At 33.1% G+C, this 27,185-nt stretch overlaps 1 protein-coding gene across 1 annotated transcript in view; it reads left to right on the forward strand.

The window, feature by feature from the left end:
* LOC129241739 (ras guanine nucleotide exchange factor L-like) overlaps positions 1-27,185 on the forward strand; it is a 106,560-nt gene that overhangs the window by 38,660 nt on the left and 40,715 nt on the right. Inside the window, exon 2 of the mRNA XM_054878235.1 lies at positions 4,510-5,795. Coding sequence (XP_054734210.1) covers positions 5,235-5,795 — 561 coding nt within the window. The 5' untranslated portion in view covers positions 4,510-5,234. The remainder of the gene's footprint in view (positions 1-4,509; positions 5,796-27,185) is intronic.

Raw genomic sequence — 27,185 nt, forward strand, 5'->3', positions numbered from 1 at the left:
TGAAATTGAAATTTTTGGCTGATTGACGAGTGTTTACTTTTTTTGTTATGATTGACATTTTATCATTCTGTTTAAAGTACTAATGCGTTAATGATATAACTAAATACAATACCCATTCATATATATGTATACAGCTACGCTAAAAAGCAAACTTTTGAATTTCAGTCAAAGACGGCATTTTAATATTTGCCCATAATCAGCACTCCGCACCACATCATGACCTCTAAAATTTTGCAAGTCTGAGCTCGTGTTTTGGCGCTTAGGATTATTAAATTAGCTTTGGTCATGCGTTTGGATTTATTTTGAGTTACTAATCCATTCACACATAAAATAATAATAACCGTGACGGATCGTACGGTCACGTGGTACAGAACGCCGGGCTGATCATCCCTATCTCTCTCTCTCACTCTACCTTTCAGTGTGCTCAAAGTGTTTGCGAAGTCATTAAGTGGTATAGTCGTTTAATTAGTGTGTTTATTTGCTAGTTAATGTGCAAATATTTACTTTGTTAGTCAATGATATAATTGGTGTTTATGTGGAGTATTTATTGTGTGTCAATGAAATTGAAGGAGTTGTTGAATTAAGTTTCATGGACAAATTTTGTGGAAACTTTTCATTATTTATTACTTTCTTATCTCACTAGTCCTAGTTTTTATTTACTATCTCTCCACATACACATATGTATATACACCTGTGTTAAAAATAGTAGAAGCGCGACAAATTAACTGTTCTAACTATTTGTATGAAATTTTTAACCCATTTTGGACCAAACGCTCGTTTTAGACTTAAGTTTATGCATGTGATTTCTATAAAGAAACTTTTACGCAGGATGGCTCTTATGCTCTAATACCTACTCTTTCACAAACTAAAATAATAATTGTGAACAAGTTTTTTTCGTTAAAAGAAAAAGCACGAAATTTACTTTTTTGTGGGTGTTTCAGAAATAGGTCATTATGTAGCATCCAAAATGTTTGCACTTACAGTTAGGTAGAATAGTGTTTCTGCAATTAGAAGATGACACCATTTATACATCGAAATTATGTGCAAAATTGAGGGACTAAATGTTAGAGAAATAGGCGGATTTTTTATGTAAAATGGGTAAAGTTAACTTAGCGCTTTGATATGGGATTTTTTCTTCGATTTGCTTAGATATATATGTATATATATATTTAGTTTAATTTACCTATTAACGAATTACAGTTTTGTAAAGGTTTCTTAGACTTGTAATGTCACAAAAATGAATCTTCATTTCATGTTGATTGCCTTGGTATGTTACCTTCTTATAGTACGTTACCTTTAAAGGATTCGCCCTGTCGTAGTAGTACAAAGTTTGTCAGCTATTACAATGCACGCACATTTGAAGTTCCCTTATTTTCACTTATCAAAAATTTGTTTCGAAAATGGGGCAAAAACGAGGCCACCTGATTTGTTTTTTTTTTTTCTTTCCTTTCGCCGCAAACATTCGGATGTCAGCACGAAATTGAATTACGAAACGTATTATTTAAATTCAAATTTGTAATTTGAAAATTGAAATTTTGTAATGAATTTAAATTGGAAAGGCTTCTTGGGTGCGCTGACAGGGTGCGCCATCTTTTATGTCGGTATGTAAACGCTGAATAGCTTTGACATTTACCAACCGATGGACTTCAACATACATGTTTTCGATACGTCAATCAATACGTCATCAGTACAATTTCAACCATGGATCGCTTTACACCGAAACAACGCGCTAAAATAGTGACGCTATGCATCGAAAATAGTCGTTCTATTGTTCTGCCTCAACGCGCATATCGCAAAAAGTATCGCGGCAAACAGGCACAGGCAGGTTTAACAATACTATTCGTCGTTTGGTGCTGAATTTTTTAGGAAATCGTCAACATGCCGTTCATCAACGGCCAAGACGTTCCAATGAGCTTGTTGAAGCAGTGGGGGAGGGCGTTGCCCAGGAACATTTTGGCAGCATTTTGGCGTCAGTGAAACCACAATGCGGCGCATTTTAAAGGATGATTTAAATATGTTTCCGCATAAAGTGCAATTGACACAAAGAATATTGCCGATAGACCATTAACGTCGCTTGGAATACGGCCAAACATTCGCTCGAATGGTTGAAACTGAACCCAATTTTTGGAAGCAAATTTTAATGACTACGAGACACATTTTAACCTCTCTGGCAGCGTGAATAAGTAAAATAACCGCATTTGGGGAACTGAGAATCCACACGAGATCCATGAAACGCCATTGCATGACCGGAATGTAACTATTTGGGCCGGCATTTGCCCCAAAACCATCATTGGACCATATTACCGAGAAAACGAAACGGTCGATGGAAACCGATATCGATGGATGTTGGCTTGTTATGTCTGCCGCAAATGCGTGAGGAAGGCTTAGACGGTACTGGTTTCAACAAGACGGTGCGCCATGCCACACTGCGAATGCAACAATTGAATTTCTGCAACGAAAATTCCCGGGTCGTCTAGTGCCAACAAGAGGTGACATCGGCTGGTCCCGCAGATCCACTGACTTAACCCCCGCGGACTTCGTTTTGTGCGGTTATCTGAAAAGTAAGGTTTACGTCAACAAGCCGCAGACTATTGATCAGCTTAAGGCAAACGTTCGTGCCGAAATCGACGCTATAAAACCCGAAATGATTGACAGGGTGACGACAAACGCAGGAAAAAGATCGTAGTTTGTGATAAATAAATTGTGATGAATAAATTGTAAATAACCAAATAAAAATACCTCAGTTATACAAATCAGTTGTTTTTTTTTTTTTCAAAGTTATACATAAAAAATGGCGCACCCTGTATAAATAGCTTAACTTTTTTTTAAAAAGGACATGACTGGAAAAGGAGCATTTTTAAAGGGTTTCATTCTAATGTAAGGCTTGATCAAAGCAAAAAGGAAAAATAAATTACTGTTCAACGGTCAAGTCTCCGCACTGAAAACGACTGTCATAACTACCTGATGCACTTTGTATCATTACCCTTTAATGAACAGAATACGAAACTTCAAGAGTCTCTGTATCCTTAAGAAAATGAAGTGAATCTACTACCTCGTTTTTTTATCGATTTCTAGACTGAACATTTTCGATTTTAGATTTTGGTATTTTCGAGACCAAAGTCAAAAACCAAATGCATTGCTATTGTTATTTTTGCTCTACTGCTATTACCTCTTTACGATGTGCTTGGCTTTAAATGTAAAATTCGCAAATGTGATAGTGAGAATAGGGGTTGAATAAGAACCCGTGTTAGAAATAAAGACACCATTTGGTTCAATTTTTTTTATTTTTTATTCCTCAATATAGTCTAGTTTTAGAAAGGTATACTCCCCAAAAAATAGTATTTGTCCAATAACGCACTGTAGTATTGTCCAGTGGTCGTTCTTCCTTTTTCTAAAAAATGTATGAGGATGACGCCGTTCGCATGCCAAAAAATCGACGCCACGACCTTTCTGGCCGATGAGACTGTCTTCGCCTGCTTTGCAGCAGATTCACGGGAGAAATCCATTGCTTTGATTGTTGCTTAGTTTCTGGTGTGTAATGATGAAACCAGGTTTCATCAACGGTGACAACTCGACGCAAAAATTCCTTCGAATCTCGCTTAAATGGCTCCAGACAGTGCTTCGAAGATCACAGCCGCATCCGCTTGTTGGCCACCGTGAGCAATCGCGGCACCCATCGGGCAATTTTTTGATCGCCAACTTATCATGAAAAATATTAATTGTCATTCCGTTCGATACACCTATGGCCTGTGTTACTTCGCGCACTTTTGTTCGTCGATCAGCGAGAATCATGTCGTGGACTTTTTGAATGATTTCCTCGGTAACCACGTCTGTCGGACGTCCTGGTCGCTCCTCATCAAAAACGAATGTTCGCCAACGTTTAAATTCGTTGAACCAATATCCAACTGTGATCATAGATGGCGAAACGTCCCCATAGACAGCATCCAACTTTGCTTTTATCTCCTCTAATTTTTTCACATCCAAAAACAAAAAGCGAATTACCGAACGATGCTGCTCTTCTTCCATATTAGCGAAAATCACAAAACGCGTCTTACTCGAATAGCTGCCAAATCCAAAGAAATCTATCAGGAATCTATCCCTCAGGAACGCCCTCTGTTATCAAACACGGGTACTTATTGAACCGCCCTGGTACATTGGGACTTTTTTGATCTGATATTTGCGACAAGTCTTCATCGTTGGAGTTTACTAAAACTTCAAATAATTTTGTTCAGATTTTATTTCAAACTCTTTCTTCTACTTGATCGGCGCCGTAACCGCTTAGCTGTTTTGGTCGAGTTTAAAGAAGCACGCCAGTCGTTTCTTTCTTTTTATAATCGACACTAGTTGGACACACTATGTGAAGCCAAGTCCTTTTCCAGCTGACCTTTCCTTTTCCTCTGCTACCGCCAGCAAATTATAAATTATTTCATTTACTTATTTTTCTTCATTGTATGGCTTCCTTTAACTGACTTTTAATAAATTTTAATCTTATTTTTCTTTTCCTTGCAGATTTCCAAGCCAACTCTCAACCAATTGTGTGCTTCCACCGGTTCCGTTTCCGTTTCCAAACAATAGATTTGCTACTTGATTGCTGTTTTTGTAATCCGTATGCGAAAAAACCGAGCAAATAAATAAATAACGGCTGCAATCCATTGAACATAGAAGAAATTAAACTTCCGTTATAGTGCAAGAAAAAGGTGTCACCTATACACGTTTGCATGCAAAGAGAGTTTTTGTGAGCAAAACAACCACAAAACAAAAAACAATAAAGTTTCAAAAAAAGTGCTACCCAAAACCCAGCAACAAATTCTACAATTGAAATACGAGTTTTCCAATAAAGCACGGCCCTGTATCCATCATTTATATTCGAAAATCGATATTAATTAGAAAAGAAAAATCGGTTTGTCTTTTTTGTATGTGTTCATTTTTGTTTGAAATTTCCGTTGAAGTAAATCAAAATTTTTCTGGTTTATTAAATTAGTGCGTGTCAAAGTAGCGATTAATAATTGACGCTTTTGCGCGTTTCGGCAACGTCGTCCTGTGCGTTCATAATCAGTGCGAGTGTGCGTGCGCCATTTTTTTCCCTGCCCTCCAACAAAGCACAGAACAACAACGAGGCACGACGACGACGACGAGTGTGCGCGTACCAAAAGTTTTTTGTTTGCAACAAAGTGTCGGCCGGTGATGCGTTTTAGTTCCTACGCGTTGTTAAACATTCAGCACAGCTGATAGCGATGAATCCAAATCAACATAGTGGCCCTGGTCCACCGTCGTCAACGATAGCGACAGCTTCAATGAATACAGCGTACATTGGAATCGGTATTGGTGGTGGCGTTGGTTGCGGTGCGAGTGGCGTCGATCAAGTTGATGCCTCCTCGGTAATGGCGTCTAAGACATTTGCAACAAAGTGTGCAACAACGTCAACAATAACAACAACAGCAACTGCATATGGCGGCATGAAAGTTGCTTACGCGGGTGCAACTCCAAATCTAACGGCGGCAGTAACTAACGGTAGTTACAGTGGCACTGCTGACACGCCCTTTGCCACGACAAATGGTTGCGCCAACAACAATAACAACAACATTAGTAATAGTTGTAGTGGTAGTAGTGCTAACGCGGGCAATGTTGGCAACAATCATGCGGCGCCACCACCAGTTGCACGTACCATTTCGTCAGATCGTCTAGTGACGGGACCTTCGTGCAAAGCACTCAGAACTGCAGTGTCAGCACTTTACTCGGTCGATGATTTTGTCAAGGAGAAAATTGGCTCGGGATTCTTCTCCGAAGTGTTTAAGGTGAGTGTAAATTTACAAGGCGAAAAAAGCTGCTACTCGCAAATACAAGAATTTGTTTATCACGGCGCTCACAGTCCCCTATTTGGACGTCTACTCTACAGCAGAGTACGTTCACATTACCAGTCGAGCGGAAAGTAGCAGATTTTTTCAAATTAATTAAGTGTTGAGAAAAAAAATGCAATTGCAAAATAATAATGCAATAGCAACAGTTATTTATGGCCTTCAGTCTGTGAAAATTCATAGAAATGCAGTCACCTCCTCCTCGCCAGCACTTTCGTTTCGACATAAGCAAAAAAAACAGCGTTGATGCTAAAATAAAAATGAATTAATGTTTTGCAAAAGATGCTTGTTGTCTGTTATTTATTGCTGATGCATTTCTCAACAAATCCGTCACATCAAATTAACAACACAATGACGGTTGTGTTGCAAGATCCATCCATCTTCATTGTTGCACCGATTAGTGATCAGCTCCCTGCCCAACGCTACACATGCATACTCATATGTATTTAGCTATGTGTGTGTGTGTGTGTGTTTAGTCTGCATTTTAAATATGAAGGTATACCCGGTGTGCCTATAAAGTAATGCGACTGATGCTGTAAGGAAATGTATTCTTTTTTAGACATAGACATTTACTGCTACGAGTATTATCATCTTCAATCCGCTAAACCTACACCCTCCATGCGAGCCTCTCATCGTAGAAATAATGCTGGATGCCTTCTGTCTGCTGCTTCACGATACTTTTCTCTTTTAAAGCTTCAACGGACCAAAATCTTGTTTCTCGCAACTAAGGTTTCATCTCAGGCAACAGATAGAAGTCGTATATTACTACATAGATTCCCCGCTGAAGCCTGAAGGTCTAGTACTTACAGGCTTGGTTGTAGCATTATAAAAATTCCCCATAGAATTACGGGGAATGCTGCTGGAGTGGCCATCCTTGGCGACATATTAGGCTAGATATAAATTTGGGAACAGATTGTAGTCCGAAACAGATCGGAGTCTTTATTGACAGCCAGGCGGCACTAAAGGCTCTGGAGAACGTAAAGGAAACCTCGAAGATTGTTCAAGAATGTAGGAAGAAGCTCAATTCTGTTGCAAGACGGGTTCCAGCGGTGTTCAAGGGAATGGAATTGCCAACTGTGAATTAGCGGTTACCCGACAGGGATCAGAGCCAATAATCGGAATCAGTTCTACAGGAATCATGAATTGGATCAGCGATTATATTTGCAATTTACATCCGATGGTCCGGTTTAGAACGCTGCAGAACGGCAAAGTGTTTTGTGACAAGCCCGAACAGAAAACTGTCGAACATTCTTTTAAAACTTGAAAGAAAATACGTTCGGTTGATGGCCGGTATTATGACAAGACACAAACCATAGGGTCAGCATATGCCGACCATTGGAATCAAACTGGAGATCAAACTGGAGGATATTTTCAGATTTGACAGGTCCAGGCATAGTGGCACTCAGTTCTATCCTATCTTCTGTTCTCTCTTTTCTTCGTTGACTATCTGCGCTTTCACTTTCCACTTTTACTTTACAGAGTTTTAAATCCAATGGCCTTTTCAGCCTGAGTGTTTTAGGAGTTATCTAATCACTCGGTGCTTCCTGGCACGACTTTTTCAAACTTCAATTTCAATCTGGGTCATACCGGAAGCGACAGTGCGTAGAAGCGACTGCCCTGGGAGCGAAGGTCCAATACTCGAATGAGCAACTGTATTTGCTAGAAGCTTCGTGACAGAGAATGGACTAGAAACGTCTTGACAAGCAATAGTGAATGAGGCGGTGAAATACATATTTAAGGTTTTGTGGAGAACAAATCATTGTTTCACGATTCGAAACATTTTTTTCTAAATCCTTCACGGTGTTCAGCAATAAATCGAAAGTAGTAATGTTAGAACTTGAGAAGCCCAGTGAAGGTGAAGAATATGCTCACCATCATCAATTCCTAGAGTTCCAAGTTAGATAATAGGGTCACAACGAAGGTCTTCCATTAGCGTCTGTTTTGTGCCAATCCCTTAACTTCATTCCAGCTAAGGCGCATGGCATGGGTTTCAAAATAAAGTAGTCATCTCCAGGTGTCCTCTAGTCCTCCTCACTTGTTCCTCCTCCTCCTCACGGTTCTAGTTAATTGCGGCTCTTATTATATCGCCTCTTTACCTCCGCAATACATGACCGATCCAGCCCCATTTAAAACATATCACCTTTGCTTACACCTGAGAATTTCAGGTACTCTTAGGTATACGTTAACTTTATAACGACGTTACAAACAAACTGATTTGTTTATAGAAGCGAGAGTTACTGCAATCGAGAGTGAAGATCCCCCCTAAACAGCTGCCCATCGCTGGTGTTTTGCTCTTACGTTCTTCTTCTATAGCCGCGTCAATCGCGTTGCAGAATAGCCACACCTCGTATACTGGCGTGCATGTGTGTATGTGCTTGTGCGCGTATGTGGCTAGGCGCATACAGCATGTTGCGCTTGAATTAATTCCCAACCGCCACACTCCACAATCAGACAACAATGCACTCATTCCGTTGCAGTTGTCGACTGGTAAAAGTGAAAATTATCCAATCGAATAGCAATGAATTGTAAAAAAAGAAAGAAATAAAGAAAGTCGTTTCACAATTTATACTTAGTAGTAGATATGTATGTATTTATGTATGTACTATGTTTTTGTTAATTTTAATTACATTAAGCTAGTTAACTAACTTCGTACAGAGTATGGGCAGCCAGCCAAGAAATGGTTTTGTTTCAAAAGAGTTGCATTGAAATAGTGAAACCGTGGAGGGATAAATCTTTAAAAATTTGCTTACAATAGTTTCAATTATGCGTGAATTTGAAGAAGAGAAAATTATAGTTTTTCCCAATTTAGCTATTTTCAACAAACAAAACAAAAATTTAAGTAAAATTAACGCTGCTAAATATCATTGGAAATTGAATTGAAAATCCATAGAGTTGGCATCGACAACCTTGGGTGAGGCTAATTTGGGTTTTCCGCATTCTCTTTTGCTCTTTAGGTAGGTAGGTAGGTTTGTAGGTAGAAGTATTTAGTTTAAGAGATCCTTCTTGAACCATCCAGTGGTTCTGTAGAACACCTACGGGCCTCCAGTACCCCACAAATCACTACTTGATTTAGGTTGGCTGGCAAGCCATGGTGACCTTATGTGTGCGTTTAATAACTATTGTATATCACAGGGACTTATTGACAAGTTTTGACCATTTATTCGTTTTGCTTTTTTATTAAATTTGATTTATATTTTCCAATGAAATTTGATTCATATACATATGTTTTTGTTATTTTAATATTATTTTGTTTTATTAGATTTTATTAAATTTTGTTTAGTAAGTTGTATTTTTTTACTATGTTTTGTGGTTAAATTTTATTTTTTTTAATTAAATATTATTGTTTTTTTCACAAAGTTTATTTTTTTTATTTTAAATTTTTTTTTATTAAATTTCTTGTATTTTTTACTTAATTATTTTTTTATATTAAATTACTAGCATCACCCAGTGGGCTTCGCACCACCATACATAAAATGTTTGTTTTATATCGCAAGAAATTTTTCATATTAAGTTTTCTTTATAGAACTCGTAAAATGTTTAAACAGTTGAATTAGTTGATTTTTTTCATTCAACATACTTTCTAAAGATGTCACAATAGCCTTTTCTGTACTTTTTTAAAATTTGATTGTGGTGGTCACCTATATACAGGTAAGGTACCGGTTCAAACACATCCTAGGGTTATCCAGGTCCACGTTTTGGTCTATATCTCGAGACCCTAGTTACGGAGGGGCATTAAAAATACTCTATACTATAGAATCATCAGCAGCTTCCATTTGCTACCCATATTGTACAAACACATCCTAGGGTTACCCGGGTCCACGTTTTGGATTATATCTCGAGACCCTAGTCACGGAACGGTATGAAAAATACTCTATACTATAGAAATCATCAACAGCTTCCATTTGCTACCCATATTGTACGAACACATCCTTAAGTTATCGGGGTCCACATTTTGGGCGATATCTCGAGACCCTAGTTACGGAGCGGCATTAAAAATACTCTATACTATAGAATCATCAGCAGCTTCCATTTGCTACCCATATTGTACAAACACATCCTAGGGTTACCCGGTTCCACGTTTTGGATTATATCTCGAGACCCTAGTCACGGAACGGTATGAAAAATACTCTATACTATAGAAATCATCAACAGCTCCCATTTGCTACCCATATTGTACGAACACATCCTTAAGTTATCGGGGTCCACATTTTGGGCGATATCTCGAGACCCTAGCCACGGAGCGGCATCAAAAATGCTCTATACTATAGAATCATCAACAGCTTCCATTTGCTACCCATATTGTACAAACACATCCTAGGGTTACCCGGGTTCACGTTTTGGCCTATTTCTCGAGACCCTGGTATCCGATTCTTAAAATTTTAAAACACAAACCATCTACTGAATAGTCCAAACAAAGCCTAAAAATTTGGTTTGGATAGGTGAGCCCGTTCGCAAGTTTTAAGCGAATATAGGGACAGATTTTCACATTTATATATATAGATTTATTTTTTTTTTTTAATTAGATTTTATTTATTTTTATTAAATTTTATTTATACTTTTTATGAAATGTGATGTATATATTTTTTCGTTATAAAATTTGTTTAGATTTTTTTTTTATTAAATTTTATTTGTTTTTAAAATTAAAATTCAGTTTTTTATTTTAAGCTCTATTTTTAAAAAATTTTTTTTTTTAATTTTTTAATTAAATTTTATTGTGCGTGGTACTAAATTTTATTATTTGTTTTACTAAATTTAATTGTTTTTTATAACTTGTTTTTATGAATTAACATTTTTTTATAAATTAAATTTTTTTCTTTTAATGTTGTGTATTTTTTTATTAATTTTCTTTTTAATTTAGATATTTATTTTTTATTACATTTTTTTATTTTTATTTCTTTTTCATATTAAATTATGTATTCCATATTACCAAATTAAATTAATATTTATTTTTACTAAATTTTATTTATTTTTTTATACACATTTATTTTTATTGTTTATTTATTTTATTATCTTTACATCTTTATCTCTATATATATTATATTTGGCGCTTACACCCTTTTCGGGGTTTTGCTGTTCCACAAATAGAGGGATCTACAGTTTTAAGCCGACTCTGAACGAAAAATGGGTTTTTATGAGGAGTTTTTTATGGGTTTTGGTGTTTCATGCACGGAGATTGGACCCGTGCACTTCCGAATTTTAGTCATGCACCAACCCATATGTATGTCCCTCTATGTCCTTAAAAAAATGGGACTCCAGATCTGTTCTGTTTAATAATTTCTGGACAGAAATTGGGAGGTTAAGAATTAAAGGTGTAGACACATCCGCCTAAAGACTAGACTCCCATCTGATTCACAGCCGCCATGGTTACTAAAATTGCAGCCTAGAAGACGCTGCGATGACACTACTTTCTATCATTTCCTATCCGGCCAAAAAGTTTTCAGCCATTCGCGAAAATGGTTACAAAAGCTTGACTTAATGAGGATCTTTGCACTCTCTCGCATTTTAAATTACTATTTCACAAATTTACAACACAAATCTTCCTGATTGTCTATCATTTAAATTTCTAAGCCTTAACAGAATACTATCATTTGTGGTGCTACAAGCTCCTTGTGACCTTTGGCCTGCAAGACGACTTTTCGCTCTTATTGGCGTTCACATACTGTCTCCTCCCAGTTCCTGACTCTCATTGTTGAAAGGTCCTCTGCTACTTCGCCTTTCCACCGTAGTCTGGGTCTTTCTTCGCTTCTTACGTTGATTATCTTTGTCTCTAACAATCTCTTCTGCCCTCTACCCGGTTCCATGCGCGTGGAACATTATAAATCTCACTAAGTCCTCTCTTTGTTTTGGAACATTTATCTCGTCAATGGGTTTTACTCACTACTCATTTGTTTCCTTTATTGGTCCATGTATTTTTTTCTCCCAAGTCTCCTCAATTACTTATTTTCTTTCATTATCAGTGTTCGCGCCACAGCATATTTTGTTGATTAACTTTGATTTAAACAATTTTTTAAGCGAAATATGCCTTGTTTGTTGCCTGTAGTCTGACTCTGACGCTGACAACGTGTTGTCATTACATAAGGTTTCTCAGATCCCGGTCGAGAGAATTCAAAAGGTGTGACTACCATTATACCGTTACCGGCTCTCAGCAATTTTGAACGAATCAGTTTATTTGCTGACATAACGAGCGGTTTGTTTACGACAAAACTGAGATTGTGTTAATGATATATGAAAAAATTTGCGCAACCACTGCTAATGTTACTTTGTTGCCGTGTGAACAACGACTGGTTGGAAGAGTGTAAGGTGTGAAATGAGCGCGCACAATTCTGCCGCCGAATGGCTTATGAAACTAAAAATTAAATAATCATTTATGCCCATCAATCAATCAACCTTGATTAGCGTCAATTTATTCCATAGTATTTTTATTTTTTGGTACTAATATTCGGCAGCATCCCTCCCCGTTCATTACTCCTACATTCGGTACATTTTAAGGGAGTCCGCTGGTCTGTGAATTGTTAGCAATTTTTGAGTTTTTTTTAAATGAAAAAATTTGATGAAGAATATTGTAACTTTTTGGTATACTTAAAATAGCATAAGGAAATTTTTTGTAATAAAAATAGTGTTACTTCCAAAATGGCGCTGAATATGATCCTCGCAAACCAATACAGCCAAAGGAAAAATATTATAATTGCGATAGTTTGACCAGTTTGGCTACATTTCTTATCTTTTTTTTTAATTTTTTTTACTGCAGATAAATAAAAATTTTTTATGAAAAAAACTCACTCTGCAACAAATTTCATATAAATCAAAGTTTAAAATTTTCTACAAAATTTATAAAAATTCGACAAATTTTCATCAACACTTTTTAATCGGAATATAAATATAAATTTTGCGTACGAGTTTTTCATCCATTAAATTTTAGTATAATAAAGTGCAAGTTTAAGGTGGCTCCAAAATTGCATTGATTTCTGAAATTTTTTTTCTGAAGGTGTTTAGCATTTACTCCATAAAAAAATGTCGTGCATTCGTCAAATAGAGAAAATTTGAACAAATTTTTTGGAATTATTTGACAGATCATCAAATCTGAAAACTTTTGCCACTAATTATTACTGGCACTAAATGCAAAAGAGCATTGTCGTTTGGGGAAGATTCGAATAAATTATAAATACTAGGAGCGCAGGCAAAACAGCAAGTCGATTAAGACTCGACATTTAAGGCTTATCAATATATTCAGTTAATAAATTTTCGTTTTAATAATTTTTTATTGAAAGTTTTCGGCACTAAAAAAACATTTCTCAATGAGTGTTAAATATGGGTTGGGATTGTATTTAAATATGTAACTAAACAGAGGAAGCAAAAATACGTGACGAGGAAACCTTTTGCGTGCATACCAACATAAATACCTATACAAGGTAGTGCAAAATTAATCACCCTATCGGAAGATTTGGGAATTTTGTAAATGGCGTCGTACGTCAATCAAATTTCAAACTTTTGACCTAATCAGCCACAAACAGTCAAGCAAAGGCGCGCAAAGGTCACTCAAAATTTATTTATTTTTATTTATTAAAACATTTCTTCAAATACATAAGTAGATGACTAATTTTGCGCCGCCTTGTATACGTATTTGTGTTCGATAGTTCATATGAGCATTTTACAGTTTTTCATTTTAGTACTCAACCCAACAGCACCAGAACTTCTAAAAGCGGTCAAGCAAATCCGAAATTGTAACGAACTATTAACTGGAATTTCACCTTCTACAATTATAGCTGGAAACATTTTTTCGCTATTTTCCAATTGCAGAAGCAAGAAGCTGAAAATTGAGTTCAACCAAAAAGCTAAGCGTTATATTGAAGAAAGTATACCACCAAAAAAAAAATTCATAAAAAAATAGTGATGGCCTACAGATTATTGTGGCACAGTTTGTGGTGGTATTGCACAAACACCATTACCCGCCCACATCAGGTCAGCAATGGATGCGTGAATAATTCACAGCTTAAAAATGCTACAAAAACAGAGCATAAAGCAGCGGCAGCTCTTATTTTACTATTCTACAAGATTTTTATAGCCGTACAGACACAGCTGGCAAACACAGATGGTGGTTTGAATTTCCATGCCATTCAGTATTGCTGCATTGAGGTCTTAAGCGTTTGCTGTATGCTACACGTTGCACGTTTACGATTTATTGTTGATGTGCTGGAATGAGACGCTTAGGACGGTGAGCAAATGCGGAAAACGTTGGGGGCGCCCATCCGGCGGAAAACAATAGCCTCCACTAGCAAGCGGCGCTTGCAATCGAACACTGGACCATCGAGGTGGTCGGTCGTCTCAAATTAAGTGCAAGCTGTTTGTAAACTCACCGTCCAATTTTATTGCGGCAAAACCTTTATTGTTTTCACTGCCAGTCTCACCACTTCTGATCGCCTTCCTATGGCTGTAACTGGCGTATGAATGAACACTGTTGGTTTTTCTTTGGCTTATTATCTACGGAGAACGACGGTAGTAAGTAGAAGAATGGTATTGATTATTGTTTTTGTGGCAAGACGAAAATATCTGTGTATGTAAGCAAAGCTCTGCATGAGCGAGAAAGAACTTCACGCTGCATGGAAGCTGTTTCCCAAGTCGGCACAAATCGGCCTAGAAGTGAGCCAGCCAGCCGAGCAAAACATCCAATCAGCTACCCGACTTTGCTTGCCGCAATTTTGTTGTTTCACTTCATGATTTGAATATGGTGAGAGTTTTCATCACGTATTTTTTCTTTGGCTATTATTCGTGTCGCAGCACGCCAAACCACATCATGCCACACACTTGCCGCACTTAGATCGTGATGATGCGGTGATTAAGTGGCTGTTATATTTACCGTTCAGTTGACCGAATATTTGCTATAATTTTAAAATTTTAGAAAAATCAGTGAATGTTGCATGAAAATGGAACTGAATTGAAATAATTGATCTTGTGCGCAGTGTCTTCGTTGTATATTTAACTTCATTTAATTTAGTTAGATAGTCAAACCTGTGGTAGCCTTGCCAAGTCTCGGTAAAATATTTCAGAATGCTAAATTATTTTTAAAAGGGTTTTTGAATTAGATTTGTAAGGTACATTTCCAAATGCTATGCAACTTTTGGCAACGAAAATACATACGTGGTTTAGTCTGTGCGAAGTTAAATGCAATAAAAACTTGAACTTATCTCTCTAAGCCTTTTCAATTAGGGGGCTAACCTTTTTCCGAAAATAATTTTGTTTTAAATTCTTTTCGACCGAAGCCACTTTTGAAATATATAGTATGATACATTTCAAATTGAATTCAATTGAATTAATGAAATTTTTTTTAATAGATGGTAGCCTGGTTCAAAAATATTCTGCGATATTATTTTGAATATTGTTTTTCATTAAAAATGGTTGGCAACCCTGTTCAAAAATATACTGCGTTATTAACGTCTATCGTCATGTGCTATAATTTAAAGCACTAATTTGAAAACTATTTTTGAATTGAAGTAATGAAATTTTTAATTTAAAATCGACGGCAACCCTGTTCAAAAATATAATTAAAAAATAATTTGAAAAATATTTCTGAATTGAATTAATGACTTTTTTATATTAAAAATAGATGGCAACCCGGTTCAAAAATATACTGCGTTATAAGCATCTATCGTCATGTGCTATTATTTTAAGCAATAATTTTAGAAATATTTCTGAATTGAAGTAATGCAATTTTTTTTCATTAAAAATGGTGGGTAACCCTGTTCGAAAATATACTCGCTATTAACATCTATCGTCATGTGCCAATATTTTAAACAATAATTTGAAAAGTATTTCTGAATTGAATCAATGAATTTTTTGTATATTAAAAATAGATGGCAACCCGTTTCATAAATATACTAATATAAAATAAACCTTTATAAATGGGTGGCAACTCTACTCACAAGATACCTCTGTATTAAATCTATCTTATCACTTTGCTGACCCGTCACAAATTAAGTCGTGTTTTCGTGGCCAAGTGTTGGTGAGCGGTCACGTGTAAACTCGTGCTAAGCTTTTTTCCGCACCTTCATTGTTTTCACGGCACACTGTTGGGAATCTTGCAGTGTAATTATTTGGTCTCCATACCCCGAATTGTGACTCGCTTATAAGACTGGCCAAGTTTCGTTCTTAGTAGTAAAAAATATTTCAAAGATGACCGAGCGCTACACTGAAGAACCTTTTACTGAAGTATGCGCAGATGCAGATAAGTATATAAAGGGAGGTAGACATGGAAGAAATTGTAAGGCAGCTCATACTTTGCATATTTTTTTCCATTCAATGAATGATGCGATTAATTCTTAGACATCCTAGGACAAATTCAAGAGTTGTATTTCGCGCACATTTTCTGGCTCAATAAGAGTGTATTTAGAGGTGTTTAAAGTTAAATATTTTATTGCTTATGAGAGAATGCCTGTTCTATTGCATGTGAGAATGTATGACAATTTAATGCCAATGTTTAGATTCTAAAAGTTTCCGTTTTCGCATTTGCATAATCAACCCAAGAATGTTGCAATGTGTAAATGTCTAGTAAGTAGGTAAAAAAAAAAATGTGCACTAAATTTATGTGAAAATGCAAAATTCTTTTTATTAAATATCAAAGTCTTCACTCGTATTCTTCAAGTCAAGGTAGGCCAGTTAGAATTAAATCGCTAGCTGTCATCACAAACTTAAAACATTATTTGACAGCTAAATGGCTAAACATCGGTAATGACTTGATTAGTATGCAATTGTGAAACTCAAAAGCGATTGTAAGCCTAAGCGAGCTTAGATTTATTAACATTTTAGCTGCACTGAATTGCAAAGTCCTCCTTTCATTGCTAATAGTTGCTGATTGCACATACAAACTACTCCATAACTTTTTGTTGTTAATTGAAGCTTAAAAATTATAATTTTTTTTTTTTGATTTTTTTTAATGGAAATATGCATCAGCAACATTTTATGTCGAATTGAGAACGAACATACTTACCATATATATGCATTTGCAACTATGTTGCTGCTCCTCAACTATGTATGTGTACTTGCTGATTGTAATTGATTGCATTTGATTTGCAGTTAAATTGTTTTTGGTATTTTCAATTTTTATTGAATCAACATTCAACATTTTTCTTTGAAGTTTATAATTTTCTTGTTTAGCATGAAAATCTTCCGAAATGTGTGCACTCCATCCGTCCCGACCACCAGCATTCACACGGTGCTGGTAAATGCAAAAACAATAAAGAAATCCATTCACTGACATCGGCAACATTATCAGCCTCATCAACGTCAAAACATTAGCACCGCCGTTGGCACAATATCAGCAACACCATCGCATTGCAATGCTTTATTGTTGTATTTGCTTTTGTTTTATTGTTGCTATACTCTGTATGCACACATATGTATGGATTTACATGCTGCTTGCCGTACTAAGGTATGTTGTTTGTATATAAACATTGTTGACGTGTTGCGCCTCCACGCCGCTGCTGCTGCTTCTGCATCTGCATCTGTTGTGCTTGCATTTCGTTGTAGATTTTTCTCATTGTTTTTGTACATTTTCTTTGTTTTGTTGTTGTGCCCTTTTCTCCCCTGTTTGTATTTGCTGAAAATTGTTGTTGTTGTTGATGATGCTGGTTCAGTTCAATGCGCCACACGCAGTCGCGTTACATTTTACGTTTTTATTCTCAGGGAAAGAGTAATGTGCGTTTGTGTGTCTGTAAGTTTACATGTGGCATATTAAAAGTGAATATGTATGTGTGTACATGTGTATATATGTACATATATGCAATTTAGGGCGGATCGCTTTGAAGGGCGGAGATTGTTTTTGTAATATCTAACAGGGAAAGAAACACTTCTGTTATGCATTCTTCCCTGAAATATCCGGAGAAGGTCAAAAAATAGTTGCAAATGTATAGAATTTTAAAAATCTCTTAAATACAGAAATATAAACTTCTACTTATGCAAACAATGCTCCTCACTGGTCCTTAGTGTATCAAGAAACTGAATTTGTTGGAAACGCACAATCACAACCGACTCATTTGTGTCCCTGAACATAGAGAAACGAAGCGAAAGCGGACGCATTGGCTAGACAGACTAATGACGGCTAAGGGAGGTTGGCTGGCATCAAAGTATGGGGCTACACCAGTCGCAATCCTTATTTGGGGGGTTATAATCAAAAGAGGTTTAGGAAACTCTTAACCTTCACAAAGGATAAACTTAGAATGCTCACGGGCATTCTCACAGGCCATTGCACATTGCGCAGTCATCACACATGATCGGAATATGATCCACTGACTCTTGGCGTTTCTGCGACCAATCTTCGTAGACTCCATCACACCTGCCCCGTGAATTCGGCGCGGAAAACATGACTTTTTTTTACTGAATTTTTACCACTTAAACAATTTTCTTTCTTATGGTAGTTTCTCCAGTTAATTTCGCCATTCCAAGAACTCAAATCGTGTTCTTAGAAACATTTCAAAATTCATACTTACGAGGTTTTTGAATGCTCGAGGATTGGCTTCAATGGCAAATATCTCCAAAAATATCATCACTCATTATTCTCATTTTGTCTAAACTTGTTGTTTTTTAATCAGGCGGTACTCATTACCGGGTAAAAATGTCATATACATTCTTTAAAAATTATTTGTGGTAACGCTAGAATATGAAAACTCCACTATTTTCTTAATTTGTTTTTACTATAAGGAATTTAGTAGTAAAAGAGTAACACATCACTTGCACGAGCCACTGAGCAGGTAGCACAGATCTCAACTCCAACATGGACAGACAATTTTTTGAAAAAGTGAAGGCTTACGAGTACTTGCGACCTGTGCTAGGGTAAATTGGATATTGTTTTTATGGCCATAATTTAAGATTTAAACCGCTAAAAATCCGGTAAGGGTTTTACTTCTTAATTAGTCATTGTTTTGCAGTTCTATCAATCACCTTGTCTCCTTTCTCTACATATAATGGTCTATATAGTATCTGACAATTTATGTTTTTTCTTTTGAAATTTCCGCAGCTATACAGTCATAATCGGCCGTTAATAATAAATAGGGATGAGTATCGCTTAGAGAGACCTTAAGTTTTTGGTTACGTAAGCCTTACTTTAGCTAAATTTCACATTTCGTTGAACAAACCGCAATTTCATTTCATATCCAAAAATGATTGCTTGACGTGCATTTATTTAGGTTACCCTTTGCTTGAGCTCTGCCCTAATAATCCCGTATGTATGGATGTATGTATGTATGCATTGATTGCTTTCCCTGCTGCAGATGATTTTGTGAATTTTGTGGCAGTGGTTGCAATTGGTTCATTGCTCCCTCGTGTATTTGTTGCATTCTTTCTGTCATTCATAAAAGTCATTTATTGCTATCAAAGGCATTCAGGAAAACAGATCGAAGTTTCTGTGCAATAAATAATAAAAGAAATAAAATATGTTTATATCCTCCGCTTAATTTTCGTATAATTTTCTGCTGATTTACGTAAATAAAAAATATATATGTATACATAATTAGAATATAAATAACAAACATTTTTTTTTGAATTAAAATACAATTTTTTAGATTAATATAATGTTTGTAAATTAAAATAAAGTAAGTTAAAAAAAAATTGTTATAAAAAAATAATTTTTTTCTAAAAAAAAATTTTAATTGTCAAATTAAAATAAAATTTTTGAAATTTAAATAAAAATCGTAATATAAAAACAAAGTTTTTAAAATTAATGCAAAATTATTCAAATTTAAATAAAATCTTTCAAATTAAAATAAAATTTTTCAATTTAAAAAAAAGTTTTTTAAAAATAAAGTAAATTTTTTCAAATTTAAATAAAATTTTTCAAATTAAATTTAAATTTTTAAAAACTACAATAAATTTTCTAAAGTGCAGTAAATTTTAAATAATTTGTTTTTACACATTTTTTCTAAATTAAAATAAAGGTTCTAAAATTTTAATTTCCTTTTTTATCGTTGGAGTCCAATTTAAAATTAAAATTCAATTTCTAAAATTAAAATACAATTTCTAAAATTTTACTACAAGTTTTTAAAATTAAAAAACAAATTTTTTAACTCAACTAAAATGTTGTTAAACTAAACTAAAATTTCTTAAAGTTAAAAAAAAAATGTAATTAAAATAAAGTTTTTAAAATTAAAAGAAAATTTCAAAAATTAAATAATGCTTTTAAAATTAAAGTAAAGAAAATTTTAAATACATGTTTTTCTATTAAAATAAAATTTCAAAAATTAAATTAAAGTTTTTAAAATTAAAATACATTTTTTTTTAATTTTTAATTAAAATGAAGTTTTTAAAATTAAAATAAAATTTCTAACATTAAATAAAGCTTTTAAGTTAAAAGTAATGAAAATTTTAGATTACATTTGTTTCTACTAAAAAAAAATTGGAAAAATTAAATTAAAGTTTTTAAAATTAAAATAAAATTTCTAAAATTAAATAATGCTTTTAAAATTAAAGTAAAGAAAAATTTAAATACATTTTTTTATAAAAATAAAATTTCAAAAATTAAATAATGCTTTTAAAATTAAAGTAAAGAAAATTGTAAATACATTTTTTTCTATTGAAATAAATTTTCAAAAATTAAATTAAAGTTTTTAAAATTAAAATAATGTTTTTTTAATTTTGAATTAAAATAAAGTTTTTAAAATTAAAATAAAATTTCTAAAATTAAATAAAGATTTTAACATAAAAGTAATGAAAATTTTAAATACATTTTTTTCTATTAAAAAAATTGGAAAAATTAAATTAAAGTTTTTAAAATTAAAATAATTTCTTTTTAATTAAAATAAAATTTCTAAAATTAGATAAAGTTTTTAAAATAAAAGTAAAGAAAATTGTAAATACATACATAAATTAAAGTTGTTAAAATTAAAATAAAATTTCTAAAATTAAATAAAGCTTTTAAGATAAAAGTAATGAAAATTTTAGATTACATTTTTTTCTATTAAAAAAAAATTGGAAAAACTATATTAAAGTTTTTATAATTAAAATAATTTTTTGTTATTAAAATAATTTTATTTTTAATAAAATTTTAAATTAATATGAAATTTCAAAAATTAAATTAAAATTTCTAAAATCAGAATAAAACGTTTAAAACTAATATATAATTGTTAAAATTAAAATGAAGTAAATTAAAAAAAAATGTTTTTCTCAATTAAAAAAAAAATTTTTTTAAATATTTTTTCAAATTTAAATGAAATGAAATTAAATTAAAATTAATTAAAATTAGAGGTTTTACATTAAAATAAAGCTTATAAAAATAAAAATAAAATAGTTAAGATAAAAAAACAAAATTAAATATTATTTGATAATTTATTTTTAAGTAAAATTTTAGAAATGAAAGTCGTCGTCGGCCAGCTTTACAACTAGGGGTGCGCTTTAGCTTCGTTCACGATTAATTTCCATGCATTTCAGTCCTTGATCATCTTCAGCTGCTAACACCGGGTGTCCTCAGGTCCATAAGGTCATGTTAGTCTTCGATGTCCTCGTGCTTAAGGGGTTACGCCACTCTAGCTACTGTAAAAAAGCAGTTTTTTAAGGATTTTTTTTACATTGAAAGAAAGGTGCCAGGAAAAAACTTTTTAAGTATATTATTAAGCATGTATTTAAGTGTAATTACAAATATTTTTATTGAAAAATATTACAAAATGGCGCCTTTGGAGTGAATCTCTGAACGCGCCCTGCGAAAAAGGCACTTCACGGCAAGCAGTACAACTGACGTAAATGTCCACCTAAACCAAATTAAAAACATTCTTCTCAATCGACGTGAGTATAGCTGTAGAAATACGTACGGGATTTTAGAAATATTGAAATTTGTGTATTTTGCAGATGTTTGAAGTCAAAAGTAGAATTTTTCGTCTAAAATGGAACCGTTAATTGTTTATAAAAATTTTTCTAATTAATTAATAAAAAAATCCGTACGTATTTCAGTGCGGAATAATGTTCTAAAGATCCTTGTACAATTACAAGTGAAAATATTAAAAATTGTTTGTGTTATGCTGCTTGCCGTTTTGAAAAATCACGTTTTGAGATAAACACGCTTTAAATTTGAATAGTCGGTTCAGAGACGTCAGAGGCGCTCGCGCAAAAGTGCGAAATATTAGAGATAAACATTTTTTTCACGCATAGGACTTTTTGTTTTATATTCTAAAGAGTTTAAAGCATCTTTTAAGCAAAAAAAAAAAATTTCGATATTTTGAAAATCCTAGAGTGGCCTAACCCCTTAAGGCGCTACGTGGGGGCGGCCAACTCTCATGCGCTTAATATGACCCAACCACCGCAGTCTTTGGGACTTGACGTATTTCATGATGTCCTCACCTTTACATTGCAGCTGCAGCAATTCTTCATCGTAGTGTATCCGGTAGATAACAACATACAACCGTAGCGGACCAAACACCCTTCGCAGCACTTTAAGCACTTAGAGTAAACTTTTTGTAATTTATGCTAAATCGACTTGTTGAGAAGTTGGCCCACCATGCACTACAATGGCGGGATGATGTCTGATACATAACTCAGTTGATTTTTTCCGAATGCAAGCAGCGTGGCTTAACAGGCAAAATGTAATTGCGTGCTTCTTTGGAATACTTGATTAAAATCGACGTTCACTCCATCAACGCTTACTTTTGAATATAAAGATGTTGAATATAAAGATTTTAACACGTAAAAAAAATTTCATTATTATTACTCCTTGATTGCGTATTTTCTGTTGTTCAAATAAAAACAAAGTTAATCTAAATACTTTACATTCAATTGGCAATCGCTGCCAAACACCAAACGAGCTCGGACATAATGTAAATGCGCTGTTGTTGATGTGAAAAATTTCTTTGATTTGTCATTCGTCAAAGAGTTGAATGAAGAAAATTTAAGGCTATTAAAACTGTAACTGCTGCTGCTGCAGTCAACCGACATTCGTGCTAAAATGGCTAAAGGCAACAATGAAGCACCACAACCACACACATACATACAAAGTATTTATGAAACAAATGCAGTTATCCCACAATAAAGCAAACGTGCGGTTATTTTCACATTTTTTCTCGTTGGCCTTTTTTGGCTGCTTCACATTCTCTTCATTCACTCGGCCACAATTCAGTGACAGTTAACAATCAACAAGAGCACCAAGAAATGCCAAAAAACAAAAACAAACAACAACTACCAATAAAGAAATAATAAGTCAAATAATAATACGAGCTTTAGCGGCCAACAACAGTTTCTTTGCATAATTTATTGTCCATCAAGTTAACGCTAATAAATTGTCACAACAACTGCTGAGTCAGTTACTGCTGACAAAGTAGCGACTTAAGTGAAATAATTGAAAATCAAATATTTAAAGTTTCAAAAATATATTTAATTGTTGTGTAATGAAGTTCGCAGGTAAATTCTTCGTTTTTGCTGACAGGTTCCAAACCACCAACAAAGCAATGCAATGACATTCACTTTTAGCAATTATGAAGAGGTCAATGAAATTGTTGCCGCTCCTATGCGTCCACCCAACACAATGCCTACTATTCCTACTTCCTTCCCCTTTTTTATGCTTTATGCTTGACTTGTATTATGTATGTATTGTATGCATGTGTGAGTGTGTGTGGGCGTGTGGCGTTGTGCGTTTAATTAGGTGGGTGTGCATCCACCCTTTCTCGATGCCTCGATGATGGCGCATGGAAATTGTTGCTTGATAGCCGCTGAATGTGTTAACCTCAAAGCGGCAGAGTTCAAATTTGTGCACGCAGCGACAACAAATACAACACCACCGTTCACATGTTGCTGCTGGTGCACAGCACAACAAGTAGCAGCAGTGACAAGTGACAGAAAATCGGGCGGGCAGGCGGTTGGGTGTACGTTCGGCCTGGTGTTTCATAGTCTACTCCTTGTGCTCGTATAGCGTGTGGCTATGGTGTGGCATGTGGCCTGTGGCATGTGAGCAGCAGCTATTAAAGTTGAAAAATCAAAAAAAACGAAAACAACAAATACAAAAACACAATGCGGCTGATGAAGCGATGGGTAATGTTTTAATGAATTGCCGCAACAGCTGTGATTGTTGTTGCTGCTGCTGGTGGCGGTGGTGGTGGCAATTGCATTTATTATTCGTGTGTTTGCTGCTTTATTTGTTTGTTTGTTGTTTTGCAGCTGCTGTTTCTTATAAAGCAATGACTTTTTAATTAAATTGTGTGCATCGCATATTCATATTGCATTGTAGTTCATTAATTGCTGGCCGCTGCCTGCGTTGCTTTCTTTTCCAGTTTGCATTAAGTTTTGAAAAAAGTGCGAAGCCTGCAAGCGGTTGCGCCAAAACATGCCCACAAATGTTGCGAAGAGTCATTGCACGGCAAATATTATCAATTCATTTGCTGGTTAGCCGCACTTTGTGTTTTCAATTTATTTTAATTTAATTAGATACTTTAATTTATTTTCATTTAAGTAGTTAATTTAGATAAAAAAATACGTACACGAAAAAATTACTCGCACTAAAAGAGGGGAATTGAACTGTAGACAATGGGGTGGGTACATATGTGTGCAAAATAACAGCAGCTCGATATATTGTCAGGTTTTGACTATGTTTGTGTTTAGTTTTTTACTTTTTTCTTGTTTAAATTTTTTTTAAATTTTGTTTCTTTTTTAATCAGTTTTTTATTGTTTATTTTTTTTTATTTAAAAATTTTTAATTTTATTTTGTTTACTTTTACTGCCATGTTTTGACTATTTTTTGTGTTTTTGCGTTAAGTTTTTTTTTTACTTTTTTCTTGTTTAAAATTTTTTAAATTTTTTTTTTTTAAATTGTTTCAATCATATTTTTATTGTTTAATTTTTTTTATTTAAGAATTTTTAATTTTATTTTGTTTACTTTTACTGCCATGTTTTGACTATTTTTTGTGTTTTTGCGTTAAGTTTTTTTTTACTTTTTTCTTGTTTAAAATTTTTAAAATTTTTTTTCTTTAATTTGTTTTATTTAATTTTTTTTTTAATTTTGTTTTTTTTTATTTTTTTATCATTTTTTTATTGTTTTATTTTTTTATTTAAAAATTTTTAATTTTATTTTGTTTACTTTTAGAGCCAGGTTTTGACTATTTTTTGTGTTTTTGCGTTTAGTTTTTTTTACTTTTTTCTTGTTTCCAATTTTTTTTTTCCAATTTTTATTTTTTTATTTATTTTTTAATAATTTTTTTTTATTGTTTCCTCTTTTTATTTTTTTCAAAATTGTTTATTTTAGTTTGCTTACTTTTTTCTAGTTTTCAAATTTTTGTTTGTTTATTTTTTTAAATTTATTGTTTTAAATTTATGTTTTTTTTATTTGTTTCAATTTCTTATTTGTTTCGTTTTTCTAATTTTGTATTTTATTTTATTTTATTTTATTTTTTTATAACTACTATAATACAATAATATACTATGATACTACAACAATTACCAAATTTTCAAACTTCGTATACAACTTAAAAAAATTCAATCCATTTTCATTAAAATTTTAAACATGTTATTCAGAATTTTTGGAAAAGTTCTGAGTACGCAGTTTTTTGTAGTCTATTAAATTTGTTGGCCAGTTTTTAAAGTGGCGCGAAATTCGTGTTGAGTTGTGATAATTTTTTTGTGGATAGTTTAAAAAAAAAAGTCAAAAATCAACGCGGTTCTTGAACCACTTCAGACTTATCCTTTATTACACCAAGATTCAATGGGCTAAAAACTGCATACTCAAATTTCTTGCTTTTTTTTCAAATAAAAAGTTCGTAATTTTGATGAAAATTTGTTGAATTTTTGAAAATATGTTCAATTTGGACTTTTGAAATATAGTAGATTATTTTTTTTTTTTTTGAAATTTTAATAGTTCGTTGAGTTTTTAAAAAAATTTCTAATGTTAGAAAAATTTCTTACACTTTTTAAAATTTTTTGTTTTTATGAAAGTTTGCTGAACTCTTTAAAATCTGTTGATTTTTTTTTTTGCAGTTTTTAAAAATTTCAATTTTTTTTTGCCTTTTTGAAGATTGGTTGGCTTTATGATTTTTTTTCTTAAATTTTCAAAATTTGTTGGCTTTATGAATTTTTTTTTAATTTTTCAAATTTTCTGAAAGATCGTTGAATTGAAGTTTTAAAAAGTAGTTGAATTTTTAAACAGTTGTTGATTTTTTTTTTGTAATTTGTTTGAATTTGTTAAATTTTGAGGTGTGTGATCTTAGATTAATTCCTTAACGCTGCGCTATGACCAATTGAAGAAAATGATATTTTTTCGTATTGATTTATTTTTTTATATTATGTTAAATTTTTTCTTTATTTTGTTTTTCTTGCTGAGATGGTTCCATTGAATTCTCGATACAGCTGACGCAAAAGGGACTCGAAGAACTCCCGAACAGTGTTCTGTAAAGGCACCCACGAAATTTGAGAGCTGAAATTTTGTTAATCTTAGAAGATGCCTCGAGCGCTTCCGATCCACACATGGTCAGAATGACCTTAACACTTTTGTGTATTTTTTATTTATTTATTTTTTTTTAATTGTTTTAATTTTATTTTCTTTATATTTTTTTATTTTATTTCTTTTATTTTTTTTTTATAATATTTTTTTTATTATTTAATTTGTTTTTAAATTTTATTTTGTTATATGCCATTTTATTTTATGTCTTTTTTTTACTTTTTGTTTTTGTTTTGTTTTTTTTTTTTAATTTATTTGATTTAATTGAATTGCTTTATTTATTGTTTGTTTATTTTATAAATTTTTTTTTCATATATTGTAATTTTTAGTGTTATTGCTTATTTTTTATTTTTATTTCTTATTTTGTTATTTTTATTTTTAAATTATATTTATTTAATTTTTTAAATGTTATTGTATTTTATGTTTTGCCCTTTTTTCTGTTCTGATTTCCTTTTTACTTTTACGGATAAAAAAATCAAAGCTGTTTTCTGCGTCAATCCTTAAGCTTCAGCTGGCGTTTGAGTTTTGATTTCAATCAATTAAATTCATACGTCGCCGCCAATATATTAATCACTTTTCGGCTGGTCGTATACTAGCATTTGTTTTAATTGTTTCGTAGGTATTAAACAGAAAACAGCTTTCTAGAATTACACGAGTACATACAAACATATGAGCTTGTATATTTATACACAGTTGTCAATACCAGATACATTAATTAAATTCCAGCTTAAAATATTTCCAAATTTCATTGGCAATTTCGAAAGCACTTTTCCCCCATTTTTTTTAATATTTTTCCATTTTTTTAATCCAAGTTTATCGCTCGCACCAATTGAAGTGACAGCATTTTGGAAATGCCTTCATATTTTCATTAAATTATAAATTTTTTTTATTAAATTATTAATTTTTTTATTAAATTATTATTTTTTTTTAAATTATTCATT

Source organism: Anastrepha obliqua, chromosome 1 (assembly GCF_027943255.1).
Source record: "Anastrepha obliqua isolate idAnaObli1 chromosome 1, idAnaObli1_1.0, whole genome shotgun sequence".
Classification (NCBI taxonomy): Eukaryota; Metazoa; Arthropoda; class Insecta; order Diptera; family Tephritidae; genus Anastrepha; species Anastrepha obliqua.